The sequence below is a fragment of the Arabidopsis lyrata genome, assembly GCF_000004255.2.
Source record: "Arabidopsis lyrata subsp. lyrata unplaced genomic scaffold ARALYscaffold_8, whole genome shotgun sequence".
In the NCBI taxonomy this organism is placed as follows: domain Eukaryota; kingdom Viridiplantae; phylum Streptophyta; class Magnoliopsida; order Brassicales; family Brassicaceae; genus Arabidopsis; species Arabidopsis lyrata.
The window spans coordinates 388,902-407,700 of NW_003302548.1; the positions used below are offsets into that span (position 1 = coordinate 388,902).

Genomic DNA, 18,799 nt, shown 5'->3' on the forward strand with positions numbered 1-18,799 from the left:
ATTACTAAGAAATGTTTTTGTTGGTTCGATTGGTAGTCACCATAAACTATCTATTGTTGTTTTTTATTCGATGATTTAGCGACTAAAAATTTCTATCACTAAATAATTTAGTGTTTGAAGTCACTGGTTGATGCTTTTTCACCAACGATGAAAATTGTAAAAAAAAAAAAACAAAAACAAAAATAGTCGATGTTACTAACGACTAAAAAACGAACACAACTAAGATTGGTCTCTAAAATATTTAATCTATTGGTAGCCATTGTGGCTACCTTGGGTTCATGACCAACTTTGATTATGAGCTAATTTTATAGGTTCATGAAATAAAAAAGAAATCTATATATATAATGAGAGAGTTTCTCTCCTCTTAAGGTGTCCACATCATCACCAAATTAATATTATGGATCCTACTAATTAATAATTATGTCAAATATTTAGTTTCATGTTTAATTACATCTCATTATCAAAGAAGTAATCATCAATTAATGCACAGTTTTAAATAAAGGTTATTTGAATAATAATAACACAAGTGTAACATATTTACATATAATAATGGGAGAGTTTCTCTCCTCTTAAGGTGTCCACATCATCACCAAATTAATATTATGGATCCTACTAATTAATAATTATGTCAAATATTTAATTTCATGTTTAATTACATCTCATTATCAAAGAAGTAATCATCAATTAATGCACAGTTTTAAATAAAGGTTATTTGAATAATAATAACACAAGTGTAACATATTTACATATAAAATACTTACATTAATTTTTTGTTAATATATAACTTAAAATGAACATAATCCCTAAATATTTAATTAAGAAATAAAAAATAATTATGAAAATTTCATAGAAATACCAATGTTATTTAAGATGGAAAAAGGCTTCTTAATGAAATTTATTATACAATTACAAACAAATAATAACTTATTAAAAATAAAAAACGTTTAAAACTATCACTTTTAAGAATAATAAGGAAACCTCAAATATAATTTAGGATGAAAAAAAATTGAATTGAAATGGAAGGCTATAAGAGTTTTTTTTTTTTAATAATAAGAAGATATTCATATTTCATGGAAACATTAAATTAAAGAGATAATAATGAAGTGGAAGAAATTTATTTAAAATAATATTATTTTTAGATTAAAAAATAAATGGTTAAATTTTATAGTAAATGTATGATTGTAAAAGTTTTTTAAGATATAAGAAATAATTCATATTTAAAATTAAAAATTATATTTCAAGAGAGTAATAGTATAAATTCACATTGACGAAAAAATATAAAGATTAATTGTATCTTAATATTAAATTATAGTAAAATATAACAATAAAAATAATACAATTATATCTATATTATTGTTTGTTTTCTAAATAAAAAAGTGAATATGTTTAAATATAGGTAAAAATCTAAATAAGTACTGTTGAGAAAATTTTAACAAATATATATCTTTCGTAAAATTATATTACGTTGAAGCATGAAAACCATATAATTAATAAAAGAAAATAAACTAAAAAGATGAAAATGAGGAAATAGTTTTCAGTTAAGAATCAATTTAAAGTTTTATTAAAGTGAGCATAGAAGATAAAACAGAGTAGATGTTGGGAAGCGAACAAGTGTATCATAGAAGATGACGAAAAATATTTGAAGAGAAATTGAGTAATGCTTGAAGCATCGGATATATGTATGCACATGATAAACGATATTCATCCGATCTATGTATGCATTAGCGGATAGTTTGATTTAGTAAACCAGACTATCATATTCAACATCAGGTTAAATCGTCGAGCCATGTAAGCGTAGTAGGATAGATAAGATTAAGATATTCATGATTTTGCCAAAACTTTCCTTAAGGTATGATGGTCTTGCTTCAATAGGTAAATAATGCTCTCCAAACCTATTGAAGCGGCATGAATATTACGTTTAAATATTTTTCATAAATTGATGTTCAAACTCAGCAAATTTACTTTTAGTATGAGGTACGAATAGGTCAAAACATCAAGACAGTTATACTTACAAGATTTGTTTATGGAAATAACTCTTTTTGATAAAAAAAAAAAAAAAATTCATTGATGACTACCGAGACCGATTCATCTTATATAATTTTTGTTATTATGCGGTACCTACTAAATATATTTTATAATATCTATGTTGTATATTGTTTTGTAAAACAAGTATGAATGTATATAGTTTTTAAAATTCAAATGATTATGATTATTCTTAACATTTTGTATTATACCCAGTTAAAATTTGATATTCCGCGCAACGCGCGGACGAGTTAATCTAGTTGAAAGAATAAGGAGGTGGATGGACATTACCTGATGTGAGTAACTCAATCAATGAGTAAAAATATATTCCAAAGAGAAGTTTTGGTTTTGAGCTTGTACTTAATTATAGGTTGTGATGTTTGAAATTCGGATATGCGGATTTGGATTTAATTAGTTGGAGAGATATCTTATAGTCAAATAGATACTTTCTCGTCTCCCATCTTCTTCAATTGTTGGACAACCACCAATATTTATTACTAGCTTAAACCACTAGATTGTAAATCTAGGTCTATTATATCTATATAGAAAAGAAAAAAATACATCAAAGGTTTATGAAAAATAAGAAATAGAAAACAGTAAATAATCAAAGAAAATCAATTCAAATAGGAATATTATAACCAATTTTTCATAGGATTATACCACTTGTTCACGTTTTCAGAACTATTTTTCAAAATTTGAAAACGTGATTATGCTATATTTATTAGCATTCAGAATATTCATTAAGTTTTCACGTTTTTTAGAAAAGTGATTCCAATACATACCACAAGCATGTTAAAAAAAACATGATCAATCTATCAAATTAGCGCGTGTTTTAGCGTTTTATATGATTATTCAAAAGAAATTCTCTAGTTTAGGTTGTTCGGCTAACAATTATTCAGTTATTCAATTATTAGTCTGACATACAAGTCATCCTCATAGTTAAAGAAAAAAAATAAAAGAAAAATAAGTGAAACTAAATATTGGGAAGATATAAAAATTTAACTGTCGTAATCTCGTTAACTATGTTATTCTAACAAACTAAATACTTGTAATCTCGTTAAGCATGTTAAGAAAACCAAGATTAATCTAATTAAATTAGCGCATTTTTTAGCGTTTTATGATTATTCTATAGAAATTCTCTAGTGACCTACCAGTCATCCTCATAGTTAAATTTTATAAAAAAATGTCAAGCTTTATGTGATAAATTTTGGATTCAATCATAGTTTTTTTTTTTTTTTAATATCTGGAAGTTCAAGCCCGAAAGTCTTACATCTCCCAGAGGAAGGACCCAGACCAGATTAAATTCATCTCCTTTGGAGAAGAAATCCCTCCCAACGGACGTCGAATCCAATACCTCCACCTGGAAGATTTACCACTAGATCAACACAACGTTCGTTCCAATCATAGTTTTAAACACACACTATGATTGAATATTCAATTGAAGTTGAGTTAAGAAAAAAACAAAAGTTACTTACCCGACTCGATGCTATAAGAAAATATTTATCAACCTGTATGACTCATGATTAGCTCTCCATCGACACCTGTTGAGGATTAAACTTCAGCAAAAGTAAATTTAATATGCAAAAGAATAAGAGAGGAGAAAGATTTCGAATGTGATGTGTTTGGCTGCTCTCAGTTTTTGTGAAGTGAATGAATGATTTCCATGCAAAACCTCTTTTTATAGTGGGAGAAGATAATCTCATAAACAATACTAAATATTTTTAAAATCTCGAATTAACTTTTCCTAGGGTTATCTTAAATAATGCAATATTGTTCTTCCATTTTTTTTTGTTAAAGATATTGTTTTCCATTACTTTAGAAACTATTTTCCATATTTAACTCGAATAAATATATATAATTTTATTCTCCAATTAAATCATGCTTTGAATTCAAATTTGGTAATCACTTATTCGATAAGAAAAAGAATATAGATTTTACTTTTTCCTTTTTACTTCCATTCATGTGGTGCATTTATGTGGGGAAAAGAATATGTTGTGTAAAAAAACTTCCAAAACGGATACATATATATTTCTTGTAAGTAAAAGAACTTCCAAAATGGATATAAGTATTGTGTATCAAGTCAAGTATATTTCCAACTTATTGTACACGTTAGATTTAATTAGAGCAAAAAGTTTTTTTTTTTAAGTTAAGGAGTAAAAAAGTATTGATAGGCGAATCTTAATGTAATATTGCAGCGAGATTTTTTTTTTTTTTTTTTTTTTTGTCAACAACTTCTTAAGTTTTTTTTTTTTTTTTTGGTCAAAGGACTTCTTAATTTTCTACTGTAGATAAAGTTTAGAGGTTGAATAAACTATTCTATTAAAGTTTTTTCTTAGTATTATTTTGAATAGCTACCACATATCAAAGAGATTACAATATAGTAATAAATAGACATTTTTCCACGACAGTAAATAGACTCGAACCTTTGTTTTTTTGTCCAAAAAACAGTAAATAGAAATCTGACACATTACCAAAATCTTTCTCCATCTGTTTCTAATAATGTAATAAAAAGTATTTTAAATTTACCATATATTAACTAATGGTTCTTTTCAATAATTACAAAAAAAAATAAAGGGACTATTGGATATAAAGGATAAATAATTAAATTATTGTCCATCTATGCATTCTATATTTATAATTGATCATATATGTTTTAATATTGGTCATATATGCTTTAATATAATTAAAATCTCATTTTGCCCCTAATTTCTTTAAATCTTGCTAAACTATAAAAAAATTTCCAAAATTAAATAGATTTCTTTCTAAAAGCAATTTGGAAAAAATATAGGGCAAAAACAATATTTATTTACTTTCCAAATTTTTTGCCTAGATAATTCCAAATCTTCTTTTTATTTGATTTTTTTTTTATGGTAACATCTTCTTCGATTCTTTTGACATCAACTTCTTCGATTTTATCTTTTGGTAGTTTTTTGGATTTTTTCAATTCTTTGGAGCTTGTATATATATGTAAAATTCTAGATTTCTTTGCATGTGTTGGATTATTGTAGACGTAAAATTTGTAAACATAATACATTTTTTAAAATTTGTACGTAGACGTAAGATTTATATACTAATTAGAATACATGTTCTAAAATTTGTAGACATAATCTTAACCTTAATATTCAATTTTATCAGATGTAATATTAACAATATTCAATTTCTTTATTTAAAGATTTACTTTCCTTTTTTAAAAAAGAAATTCTAAATTATATAGAATTTGTTTTCTATTTTTTGTAGAATATATAAAAAATATAAGAATGTGTTTTCTAACAATTTCAGAACATGGGTAAATTTTAGAAAAGATATTCTATTTTTTCTAGAAGAAAGAGCAAAGTATAGAATATGTATTCTAAATTTCGTAGAAATTAGCTATCTAAATACGGTAGAACAGAAATATGTTCTAAATTTCGTAGAACATGTAAAGTGCATAGAATATATTATCTAAATTTAATAGAACATAAGCAATGTGTAGAATACACATTCTAAATTCAGAATGTGTATTCTAAAATTCGTAGATCATATTTTATTTATCCAAAACGGTAACAAAAACGATATATTTTCGACATTATAAGTATTTTCATGACTTCTTTTTCATTTGCCTACGAATTATTCTAAATTTTATTTGCTAAACTAGTTAAACTAACTACAAAGGGTAAATTACGAATATGTGATATCTAGTCATAGAATGCATGGATGGACAATAGCTTAATTATTTATCCTTATATCCAATTTTCCCAAAAATAAACGAGTTTTCTCTACACTTAAAAGTCTGATTTATAACATTTTCTTTGTGGAGGAGGTCTGTATATTAATTATTATTAGGACTTCCACTTTTTAAAATACTCACTTTACTTAATGAGTATTACATTAAATAAAAATAAATAAAAAACCTTTAATCCTCTATTTTTATTTAACAAAAACTGAAACATTTATCTCTACAATTAATTTTTTTTTTTCTCAAATCTTATTATACGATCATCATGGATTTTTATTTCCATTTATCTTTACAATACTAATATCAAGTCAATGGAGGTTGACCAGGAATTCTACAAAGCTTGAACTTATACACAGTTTTTCCTCTAACCTCTCTCTCAGGCCAATATTCTTCAACCATATACAAACCATCGTAGACGTATCGTTTCCCTTTATGATCCCATCTCTCTTCTCCACGAATCACTCTCACTTGCTTCTTCTGCCTCATACTAGTAGCCAATGCTAAATTCCCTTTGACCAATTTCTGATCTTCAGTCTTCTTATCCTTGCTGATCACGTTACCTCCTTCACCTGTATAAATCATCACACCAGACTTGAATGTATCATTGTATCCATACCCTTCTGATGCTACTATGCTTGTCGCGAGTCTATCATCTCCGATTTTCAGGTAATCGATACCGCACATCGTCTTGGAATGGAGCCCGACGAGACGGAGTTCAGTTTTGTACTGAAACACATCCCCAACTTCTACTCCGGGAACTGATCCGATTCTCTTCTCTGTGTTCACTTGTTTACCCATATTCTCTAAGACAGTTAGTGTTTTGAGGTCGATTCTGCTTGTTGCATCCAAAAAATCTCCACAGCGTCTTGCTTTTTTATCTCGATCCAACTGGCTGTATACTTGTTTGAAAAGACTCAATACCTCGAGCACTTTCTCACGAGGAGTAGGATCACAATCAGAGTTTCTGATCTCTAGTTCTTGTCTGTGAGATGAAGTTGCATAAGGTACTGTAGTAGCTGCAACAACATGATCCTGATCAGCTAGTTCTCGCTTGGCGTTAGGTTCAGGAGCTGCAACAATATGATCCTGATCATCAGCCATTTCTCCCTTAGGTTCAGGAGCTGCAACGATATGGTCCTCATGATCAGCTGATTCTCGTTTGAGACAAGTTCCTTCCGGTTTAGGAGCTGCAAAACTCAGATTCTTCTCGCCAGAAACATCACCAGTTCTTTGATTCTTGAAGGACTTGTCAGCTGGAAGATTAAACCTCGGCGAAACATCAATATGAGTTCCACAACCCGGTGGGAAGTCTCGAATGGCGAAGACTAAAGATCGCTTCTTAGTATCACTCATCTTCCTGAAGAAACATTACAAAATGCACAAAATCAACTTTCTTAAGTAATCAAACAGTTCTGGATTTCGATTCCAAACACATACCATAAAACAAAATGAAGAAACTTTACACAAATTTCCAGTTTTTCACACAGAAACCAAGAAAAGCTTCGAAATTTAACACAGAGATTGAATCTGAGACTCGATTTTGACATATCCAAACAGAGATGCTATCAAACAGAGTATTGAATATGATGATATGAAGTCGCTGAATGCAAAAGTAAAGCGATTATAGTCGCTGGAGCTAGAAATAATCAAACGATCTTCGTGTGGTGAGATCGATCATTGAAGAGTGTAAAAGAAGAAACACTAACCTCTGATGATGATCTTTCTCTATGAGCTTCTTCAGATGTTGACAAAAAATGCGATTTTTCCACCTGATTTCAAACCAAATCAATAGATTTTGAGCAAATTCGCATAAACAATCCAAAAGCAAAAGAAGAAATTGAGTTTTTTCACTCGATTGTTTGGAGAAAACTCAGCAAAATCAGAACATGGAGATCAAAAGCATTCAGATTTCATTATCTCGAGGAAACAGAAAAAGCAGTTTGATGAAATCGAGAGCAATGAACTCAGAAACTCAGACGAAATCGCAAAATCAGTGAACAAAACTCAAGGAGAGAAGAAAATGAGTGATCGAGACCAACGAAGAATTTAGTGTATACCTAAGAATCTGTTGTTACTGATCGAGTTCTTCTTCGACCTCACCTGCGTTTGTTCTCTCCGTCTCCGGCGAATCGAACAGTTAGTTACGACCTCTCTCTCCGGCTCCGGCGAAACAAGAATTAGCAGAGATTTTTGAGTTTTTTTTTTTTAATTGTGTTGTCGTCTATTTAATGTTCTCTGTTTTATAGAAATGTAAATTAATATACATAGATTTCTGTTATTATATGGGCCTACACCATTAAGTCGTGTGATTGTTTTATGTAATTTTTAGATAAAAACAAAAATTGTTAAATGAAAGTTCAAAAAAAGTAATCATACTTTAATTAGTAAATAAATAATGAAATTTCATAAGAAATGAAAAAAAAAAAGTATTACATCTTACTATAAATACGTATACGTAAAGACAGGATATAAAAAGAGTGTTTTACCATTAGAAGTTGAAAAAATATGACAATTTATTTTTTTACAAAAATGTTTGCAATATAAAACTTGCTTTCACAATTACTTTTAGAAAAAAAAAAATTACCAGCAAATCCTCTTGTTCTTCTTTTTGTTAATGAGAAAGTGTAATATTTATATTAAAAAGCAATTTTTAGATAAAAACCAAAATTGTTAAATGAATGTTAAAACAAAGTAATCATACTACAAAAAAAAAAAAACAAAGTAATCATACTTTAATTAGTAAATAAATAATGCAAACACGCTTATGCTTTGCTTGGTTTCAGAGGAAATGAAAAAAAAAACAAAGAGGTTATTACCTAGGAAGCACGGAAGCTTCGTCGGACGTCCGCTTCCCGCTTCGGAATCTTAGTCGGAATCGGAAGTTCTCGGAAGCTTTCGGAATCTCGCTTCCATAACGCTTCTAAAAAATTCATTTTGGAAGCTCCTTGGAAGCTTACGATTCTATTTTGGAAAGTTGCGATTCCATTTAAAAAATTTGATGTCACAAAATAAATAAGAAATACTCCCTCTGTTTCACAAAGAGTGTCATTTTAGAGTTTTACACACAGATTAAGAAAACATTAAATTTTTTGTTTTTTCTAAACAAAAACATCATTAACTATATACCTAAACATAATCTGCCCAATTGTAAAACAATCTGCAGAATACTAATAGTCATAAAACATAAAAAAATCATTAAATTTTGCATTGAAAACCTAAAACGACACTCTTTGTGAAACAAAAATAAAACCTTAAAACGACACTCTTTATGAAACGGAGGGAGTAAGAAATTATTTTTGATAGTTTTTTTATACAACAAAAGAAAAACCAAAACTAATTTTGCATACTAATTTTGTATTTTATTTTTTAAAATATCATAGTTAGAAAAATGATAGCAGCATGGATCATTTATTAGGGAGATGTTGAAATGATTAATTGAATTAAATTAATTTCGAGAAATTTGAGTTTGATGATGTTTTTATTGGTAAAAAAAAAATTAAAACAATTTTATTTGATAGAATTAGTAAAATGAGAATGAAGAATGATCTTAAATTTTTGACTTTGAACTATTTGACTTTTCTCTAATGTAAACGTACACTATTTTATTTTTAAATATAGAGAGATATTTAGAATTTATGTATTAGATTTGTATGTTAATTATAATTTTTTATATGATATAATGTTTAATGTTTATTATATGTATATGTATATATATATATATATATATTAATTTTTATATACGCTTCCAACACGTACCCACTTTCTATAATTTCTATAAAAATCGCTTCCACGTTTCCAAACGCTTCGCTTCCGCTTACCCGCTTCTGATTCCATGCAACCTAGGTTATTACATCTTACTAATAAATACGTATACGTAAAGACAAAATATAAAAGAGTGTTACTATTTTTTAAAAAAATTGCATTATAAAAGTTACTTTTAGGGAAAATAAATAAAGAAATTTCATTTCATATGCAACTATGTAAATGTTTATCACTAACATACAAAAAATACTTACTTCTAACCGCAAAACCTCTTGTTCTTCTATTTCACTATTGGTCAATGAAAAAGTGTAACATTTATATAAATTGTAATTTATATATAAAAAGTGTAATCATCCGGTTACAAAATATTCTTATCAGCCAAATCTTAACCTACTTTTCATTTTGCTATAGTGCAGAAAATGTTGTGGACTATCTACCATTAGGTTGGTTGCAAAACCTAAAAGTCCATCTTACCAAAAATACATATACATAAAGACAATATAAAAAAGAGTGTTTTACTATTAGAAGTTGAAAAATACTACACAATTTTTCTTTCAAAAAGATTGCGATAGAAAAGTTGCTTTCACTTATTTTTAGGAGAATAAGTTACAAAATTTTATTTCGTATGCAAGTATGTAAATGGCTAAATATACCTAACATACAAAATACACTTAGTTTTTTTAAAAAGCAAATCATGTTGTTCTAATTGATGAGATTGATAAGGTAGCAAACAAACAAACCTCCATAAGAAAGTGTAATAAGCCTTCGGTTACAAAATATATATATATATATATATATATATATATATATATATATATATCTTATTATATAAAGTATGATTTTCAAAGTTAATAACTCAAGAGATCGTGACACGTGTCAAATATTTCTATCTTAAATTTTTTTATGTGTCAAATAAATTTTATTTTTTAATAAAAAAGATAAAAAGATAATTATAAGAAAATTAGAAATGTAAACATTTTGAAAATGTAAAAAGTTAATTATCAGGAAATTGTACCTAACTCCCTATATTTCCATAAGAGATTTTGCCATCTAGCAACAAAAATATTTGTTTTTAACAACTTAAAACTGTTAAAAGATAATTATAATAAAATTATAAATTTAAATAGTTACATCATAGTAAGAAAACTATATGTATATATAAAGAAATTATATGTGTATTTTCCATAAAAATGAAAATTATAAAATTATGCTAAACATTTTATTTATAAGTTACTAATTGTACAAGAAAAAAAAAATAGAAAAAAAAATTAAGGAAATTATACAATCAATTATTATTCCTATAAAAAAAAAGATTGTAAATGATCACCTTTACTCAAAAATATAAGTAACTAACAATTTTAGAAAACTCATGTTTTTTAGATATGTGAAAATTCAAAATGGCTCTCAAACAAAAGATAAACATACAACTTTGTATTCCAATTTGGAGAAAAAACATGAAATAAATACTAATAACACGAAATATCTGAAGAAAAAAAATCAATATTAGAACTCTGACGACGAAATAGAGACATCCAACAATGTCATTAAATAAAATAGCATGTCATACTGAAAAAAAAAAATAGGAGTAGCATGTGATTGTTATGGAGGTGATGATGGTGGTGATTGGGTGGTTTAAAAAAATAACATGATCATGTAAAAATTACATGTATTTATCATTTTTTGTAAATATATCATATCTATTATAAAAATAAACACTGTGAGTCGCGATGGTTTTCTAAAAATAGCATGCAGACCCAAAGAATATATGGCAATGGAGGCAAATTAAGAATTATGAACGGCGATGGACATAGATTAGAGTTGTTTTCGGAGAAGCTTGGCCTGATGTCGGAGAAGATATAAAGAAAGTGGAGTAATAAGAGAAGTTGGGAAAAAAGGAGAAGAAGCGATAACAGTGGTGTTGGTGTTGATAACGATGGTTCAAGCTAGTGGTAGTGGCGGCGATAAATGTTGATGGAGGTGGTGGATCGAAATTAGCGAGATTCGGTATTGATAGTGGTGGTGATTGTGATAGTAGTGAGATTCATTTGTGGTGGTGGGTTAGAGTAGTGAGACTCGGTGGTGATGTCCGACGAATGGAAGAAATGGAGATAGGGGAAAAAAGAGGGAGGGAAGGAGAAAATTCATCTTCCCCACATTAAAATTATAAGATCATGTATTACACTCTTCAGATGGATGTAAATAACTTATTAAAAGTCAATAATACAACGTATGAATATTTATGACTTCATAACTTATAATAAGCAAAAAATTATGTAATTTTATAAATAGACCAATATTTTTATTAGATGATTTAATAATTAGTATAACATAACTACAAATAGTGTTTTATACTACGTAATATGCATTATAAATCTAATAAAAATAATTAAAATGCAGCATTATTTAAAATATATATGTTTATATAATTTTAGTTATGCTTACAAAATAATTAAAAGTTAAAAATGATATCGACCGGCAATCCGTGCAACGCACGGGTCTATATCTAGTATATATATAAACATAAGTTTGAATAGTTCCAAGCAAGAGCGTGCTTGCACGGGTCCATATTTAGTATATATATATAAACATAAGTTTGAATAGTTCCAAGCAAGAGCATAAGCACTAGTCAACGCTTTAGAATGTAATGTTTTTAAAAGTTTTCCATGGTTCAAAACTTTAGACTCATTGACATTGTCATCAAAGCAAGTTTAGGTTTGTCATCTCCATTTAGGTTTCTTAAACCATTTTCCATTTATTTTTTATTTAACTTGGTTGTATTGTGCTTGCTTTTGCTATCTATCTCATTACATAGATTTTTCAAAAGTTATTTTCCCTTTTGAACTTTCTTCTCTTCTTTTCGCAGCAATTTTCATGTTGTTAAGCCCAATTGCACTCACAGTTTGAATCATGAACTTTGAGAAGACATAAATTCCGCCTGATTCTTTAAATATCTTATGTGTGCTATAAGTCGATGATTCGCATTTTTTTTTTTTTAAATCCATTTCCATTAAAAACAGAACAAGTTACAGCAGAGATACAACCAGATACATCAGAAACTAGAAAGGAGAGATACAAAGAGAAACACGCTTACCTACTTACCAAATTAAGGTTGGAAAAATTCAAACCAAATAGATAATAGAGATACCGAAGTAGACCGTTGCGCCCTAGAGAGAGGATCAAGCTTACACATAAGAGAGCTTTGAATATCGATAATCAGGCTCGACGGAGGGCGAGAAGACTGAGAGTGAAGTCTAGAATTCCTTTCTTTCCAAATCGAATAGATAGAAGCTTGGAAGAGAAGCTTGAGAATCAATGACATGTTTTTGTTTGGGCAAGGGTCTTTGATCCATCAAAGTCCATGTTCCAAAAGAATTGGAGGAGAAACATGAGCTTTAGATGAGAAAAAAGACCAAACCTCGAAGAAAAAAACACAATCGATGATTCGCTTATAACAGCTATGATGGTAACAATTGCTAGATTTTTTGTAACCATCGCTGCAATGTTACATCTTGGGATGAATCTTGGACTTTACGACTCTAATCCCGCATTGAGTTAGCATCTTTAGAAATTCTTTATACTAGGAACAATAAGGAACGTAAATTAGAAATTTAATTTCATAATTAAATAAATTTAAAATAGCTTTCATGATAAGAATTACATTTATATTGATAATAATTTTCTTATTTTATCATAGAAATTTTATTTTTATTTAAAAACTCAAGTTAAATTTAGGTTATGACATTATTTTAAATTAATATTGATAGTTAAATAGTTAAAGAATATTTACAAATGATAATCATATTAAATGTTGACAAAAAAAAAGATAATCATACTAAATTTACCATTCAGGAAAATTGTTAAAAATACCCCTTTTGGTGTGTCCCTTTTAAAAAATGCCCCTTTTAGATGTCAATTTTCAAAAATGCCCCTTTTTAAATCTGAAATTTTTATAAAGTTTTATTAGGTTTATAAGGTACTTATGGATTGTAACTACTACTTGAAGACTCGATCCAAGTATTTATAAGGTTTTATAAGGTGTTTTTAAAGGTTTTACAAGTTATTTTAAAGGATTTTTAAGGTTTTTCAAAGGTTTTACAAGATAATTTAAAGGTTTTTAAAGTATTTAAAATGCATTTATAAGGTATTTATAAAGTATTTATAAGATTTTAGATACATAGAAATATAGTTTGTGTATGTTTTAATAATATTACATACATATTTGGGTAGGTCTTATATTTTTAAGAGCATTTTTTATAAAGTTTTAAAAAAAGAGTATTTTTGAAAAGTGGCATTTTTGCAAAAGCCCCTTCAAAATAAAGTATTCAAATTAATACTACAATAATATTTTAAATTAATATTTTACATGAAACTTATTAATTAAATCAAGAAAAGAAATTTAATTTAGAAATGAAATTAATATTAGTAATTTTTGTCATTTCAATTTTGTTTCAAAAATTTTCTATTAAATAGATTCTAATAATTGTTCAATTTTTTGGTTCATCATTATTATGACATTTTGTTCAACTCCTCTTCTACTTTTTTTTCCTCTCCGTATTATTTAATTTCCTATGCAAGTATATATATAACCCCAAGAGATTGGATGCTTCTCTCATCTATCTTTTTAATAAAAATCTATATACTTAGATTTATTGCTTCAATTTTGCATTTTAGATATCAAAATGCCTAAAATGCTACTAAATATTTTTCTCCTCTTATACGAAATTAAAAAGCACAAAATTAAACTTCCAAGAAAAAGATAAAAGAAAACGAAACTTTCTTGTTCTTCGAGTTTAGTAAGAACAAGAAGACATATATATCAACATATATATGTAAGACCACCAAAGAGAGCCCTTACAATAAAATCCTTACTTCTTTATATCTGCAAATTGCAATTTCTAGTGCAGAAAAATCTCATTTGGCCACATTTTCTCAGAAAAGCCTAAAGAGCAGAAGAGTTCTCTTCAACAGAGAGATATATATCTTAAAAAGTCTTAATCTTTGTTCTGAGAAACACCAATGAGCTTGAGAAACTTTATCTTCTTTCATATCATGTGAAGAAGCTCTGCTTGAGGGAATGAGCCGTTCGACGGCACATCAAGAAGAAGATCCTGATCAGAAATATCATTATCTTCATAGCTAAACACCAGAGGTCCACCACAGCTCATAGGTTTAAAGGAAGAGACACTGTTCTCTAAAATCTCTTTGGTTTCGATGTGCTTTGATCTAATCTTCATCACTTCTTTGGGGCTTCTCATCACATCTCTTGTCTCTGGAGAACGCAAGACTCAATATAATTCAGAAACAGACAGATATTAAAGCAGAAAGTTACGGATTGACATGGTTCAAGAATCTTAATTGACCTGAGAAGTTTTGGTTTAAGCTTTCACAAGGTCTTTCAATAGTTACAAGACTATTATTCTTTGATGGACTCAGGTTTGAGACCTTTGATGTTGTAGTAACAGAGTCTTCAGTCCTTTTTTTCTGTTCCTGAAGCAAAGATTTAAGTGAACAAAAGCCAAAAGTATAGAAACTATTTGTTTCAAGAAGAGTATATGTTGAAAACCTTGAGCATGTAATAGCTTTCCAACAAATGGGATTTGTAAGGATCTGATAAAGCAAGCTTTGCAAGTGTCTTAATGTCTTCAAGTTTTGATCCAGAGGAATAAGACGAAGTTGTCTCAAAAACACCATCTGCCACAAGTTGCTGAAACAAGGATAAGTTCTCTTTGAATTGAGAACTCTCAAACATGCTTCTGAGGCTGGCAAAAGAGAAAACCGCAAGTATAAGAACTCGAAGAAGGCACTCAAAACACTAAATACTAAAGTTTCATTGAGTCAAAATACCTATCAGGACGATCAACAGAGTCAACTTGAGGAAGTAATTTCATCAGTTTTTGCTGTTCTTCCTCTGTGAATTTTTCTATGAACTCATCAAAGTTGAAAACGTCCTGCAGAAAGATTTTCCCAAGTCAACTTAAGACATTCAAATGATTTTTTAAGAAACATTCAATTTTTGGAATTGCAAATAGTACCTTCAAATCTATGCTACAGAGTAGTGAACTATGTCTTCCTAAGACTTGAGATTTGCTCCTGCACCAAAAAACATCATTTAGAATCTCTCCAAGCAATCTTCAATCTTTCTTGTCTAGTTATTTACCTCTTCAGTTGCTCCTGCTTTATTGCCTTTCCACCAAATTTCACAGAATGAACTGATGAGGACTTGCTGCTCTCAACTAAGAGTGAGCTAGCTTCAGATTCCTCTTCTCGAGCACCCGGGTGAGGATCTCTCATAAGAACACTCCCATGTCCTAACAACATTGGTGTTTCACTCTCAAAAAGCAAATCTTCCTCTGAAGTACCAGAGAGACAAGAAGATTGTTGTTCTTGTAGAATGGTATAGAGATCCTTTGTGAGCTTTTCAACAGAAGAAGCTGCCTTTGGACGGCCCACACATGTCCTCCTCTTACAAGGAAACGTAGCGTCCCACGCATTAGATTGTGCACAGCTCTCGGAGTTTGATACAACCGATCCTGAACTCGATCTATTGCTAGCTTCTTCATCCAGAACCTTCCTCTTGAAACCGGTATGGAATTCCAAGTTAGCTCTTTTAACTGTAAAATTTTCTTGATATGGTTTCCTCTTGAGAATCTTTTTGTTCAAAGACATTCCCTTAATCATCACTCTTTGAGCTCTATGATCCTCAATCTCAATCTCATCACCTTCAGCACGAGCATGAAGAGGTGTGTAGTTTACTAATGATCCTTTAGTTCTCCACCTCGAACCACACGCATTGCACAACACCGGCTTCTCTGGTGGCCCGTTTCGCCATAGAGGTGTACCTGTTTGCAACAATTATCCCATTTATCAAACACTCAGAACAATGATAATTCAAAACCAAACAATCCTGTGAAGTTCTTAACATCAAACTAGAGTCTTGATTCAACATAACTGAGCATTTCAGACACAAACTACGATCCTAATTCCTTTGATAACATTCAAAGCTCAATAAGAGTGATCAAAAGCAGCAAAAGGACCCTACAACGTGTTCTTGTGATCAAAAACACAGACACAAAACCAAAACAAAATCATTTTAAAATGCTTAATCTTGTTCATGTCTCCAAGAAACGTTTGCATTATTCAAATAGAAGCAGTTCTTGAATAGTCAAATATGTCAAGAAAATCAAAAATAGAAGAAACAAGAACTCACTTGTAACTCCACAGTGATAGCAAGGACCTTGCTTCCCCATCTTTTTTTTCAAAGTTTTGTAATATACAAATTTCACAAGAATCACAAAGATTTTGTGAAATTGAGTTTTATGATTGTTTTCTTGTTTACTAATTGAGCTTATACAAAAACTGGGTTTTGGGAAGCTTCTTCACGAAGAAAAACCCAGAAAAAAAGTTTTTATTTTTTTGCAGAAGAAAGCCAATAAAAACCCAGAAAACAAAACCTCCACCAAGAAAATTCGAGAAATGAAAAAAACAAAGAGAAGATTTTGTGTTATGGGTTTGCTTTGAGCTAATCAGTCTAATGCAAAAATCCAATAGAAAGGAGAAGAGAGAGACTTATTGAGAGAGGAATCTAACAAATGGCTGTGAAAAAGGAGAAGAGAGAGAAATTGGTGAAGGTTAGAGAGAGAGAGAGAGTGATTGTTTTTGTGTTATGTAAAAAATGAAATTTTGGTTTTGTATATAATGGAAGTTAATATGATTCAGCTTCCTCTACTTTACTTAGCTTTTTCATATTAATTTTTTCCTAATTTTTTTTATGTTTACTTAGATTTAGATTTTTCTAATTACTTAGTTACATAAACTGACTTTTTTCCATCTGGTTGATGTAGTAATTAATACTAGTACTATAATATAATATTGTATGTTAACTAATATTAGCTATTTTATTTTAATTGTGTTTCCAAGTATCTAAACTTCCCCAAATGCTATGAACATAATTTATTTCCATTTTTAAAATATATTTTTAGTGAGGTATATCTCAATAATTTAGAAAAAAAAACTTCTAATCGTTAGAAAGTGATGATGGCTGGAGGAATATCATTGCTTGTGCCTTATGGTTCCTTCCTGTTGACTATAGACTTTTTCTTCTTGTTTGTTTTTTCTTTTCATATTCTAAAGAAGATCATTCATTTTTAATTGTGATAATGAAAATAATTATTATAAGAAGATAAATGTGGTTAAAAATATTATGATAAAATAATGCAATAGTAGAATAAAATAAAAATACTAATGACTGAAATTTAAACTTTTTCTAAGCAAAAACACTTTCTTTTGGAGTACCATATATCTATTACAGGTGAATATTTGCAACATATATATTGAAAATAAAATCTAAGTTTTTTGTTACTTACCAAATCAAACTACAACTTATTCTATTGGTCAATCTCTTTTCTCTCTTTTACATTAGGTAAATGTACTTTATTCTTGTTAATGTTTTCTGTATCACAAGGATTTTTGTATTAAAGTGTTAAACCAAGAAAGTAATAGTTGAAAAAGGCCAAAATTAGTTTGTGTTCACTTTTTAAAGTTCCAAGTTTAAATATTTGATTTAGTGAATAATTGATTGTCTTTGTGATAAAGATAAGACTAGGTTTAACTTGTTCTAAAGTATGACGTTGGTAAATTAATATAATTTTTGTAAATGAAAGAAAACAATACAAAATTAAATGGTTTATGAAGTCACCGGCCGTAATGACGACGACGATCATGGACACAACTCTTTTGATTTGGTTAAAGTATTTGTAGTGATGGGCCCCCACCTTTGTGGTTTGTGAATGTGATTAGTGAACTAATTTTTGGTACATTTCTCGGTGTCTATACGCATTTTAATATTCCAAATCTCTTTTAACTATAGATATTAAAATATGTAATCATCCATGACTAAGATCCACATAATTTTGAGGTTTGGTGAAATTAAAGCATGTTACTCACGATGAGATGTTTCAAAAAATAAAATTAGGTTTTTTATTTCGGGGAAAAAAGCAAATTGTAGAAAACGGTGATTATTGTTACGTAACTCCAAATATAATGTGGAGTCACAATCAAACAATAGCCCTTTCGCAAGAGAGATAAATGGAGACAATTGGGAAAAAAAAAAAAAAAAGATAAATGGAGACAATATAATTATAATTTATATATAATTACAACGTCAAATAACTTTTTAATGGCAATATAAAATTTTGGACCTTCCAGTGGACTGCTTGTAGATGACCAATAATATAAATTTAGTTACATAGCTAAACTTTTGTTAAATTACCAAAACAAAATTACTATATTTCTAAAAAATTG

At 28.8% G+C, this 18,799-nt stretch overlaps 2 protein-coding genes across 3 annotated transcripts; both read right to left on the reverse strand.

The window, feature by feature from the left end:
- Window positions 1-5,950: 5,950 nt before the first annotated feature.
- On the reverse strand, window positions 5,951-7,992 carry LOC9301212 (YDG domain-containing protein At5g47150). The gene is made up of 3 exons (XM_021013256.1): window positions 7,795-7,992; window positions 7,444-7,506; window positions 5,951-7,094 (listed from the first exon to the last, which is right to left on the reverse strand). The coding sequence occupies exon 3, from the start codon at window positions 7,088-7,090 to the stop codon at window positions 6,041-6,043; it is 1,050 nt and encodes a 349-aa protein (XP_020868915.1). The 5' UTR covers window positions 7,091-7,094; window positions 7,444-7,506; window positions 7,795-7,992; the 3' UTR covers window positions 5,951-6,040.
- A 6,266-nt stretch (window positions 7,993-14,258) lies between these two features.
- On the reverse strand, window positions 14,259-17,212 carry LOC9301213 (GATA transcription factor 27). Of its 2 annotated transcripts, none has more exons than XM_021015539.1 (7): window positions 16,707-17,212; window positions 15,657-16,338; window positions 15,532-15,589; window positions 15,344-15,447; window positions 15,063-15,258; window positions 14,860-14,980; window positions 14,259-14,768 (listed from the first exon to the last, which is right to left on the reverse strand). In XM_021015539.1, the coding sequence occupies exons 1-7, from the start codon at window positions 16,744-16,746 to the stop codon at window positions 14,542-14,544; spliced, it is 1,428 nt and encodes a 475-aa protein (XP_020871198.1). In that variant the 5' UTR covers window positions 16,747-17,212; the 3' UTR covers window positions 14,259-14,541. The 2 variants fall into 2 exon arrangements, with proteins under 2 accessions (XP_020871198.1, XP_002865139.1); XM_002865093.2 differs by having other exon boundaries at window positions 14,860-14,986; window positions 16,707-17,135.
- Between the last annotated feature and the right edge of the window lie 1,587 nt (window positions 17,213-18,799).

Coding starts and splice junctions, on each gene's coding strand:
- LOC9301212 (XM_021013256.1), bottom strand. CDS start 7,090: ATGAGTGATACTAAGAAGCGATCTTTAGTCTTCGCCATTCGAGACTTC.
- LOC9301213 (XM_002865093.2), bottom strand. CDS start 16,746: ATGGGGAAGCAAGGTCCTTGCTATCACTGTGGAGTTACAA. Junction 15,590..15,656: donor AAGCAGGAGCAACTGAAGAG/GTAAATAACTAG, acceptor TTTTTGGTGCAG/GAGCAAATCTCAAGTCTTAG. Junction 15,259..15,343: donor TCTGTTGATCGTCCTGATAG/GTATTTTGACTC, acceptor CTCTTTTGCCAG/CCTCAGAAGCATGTTTGAGA.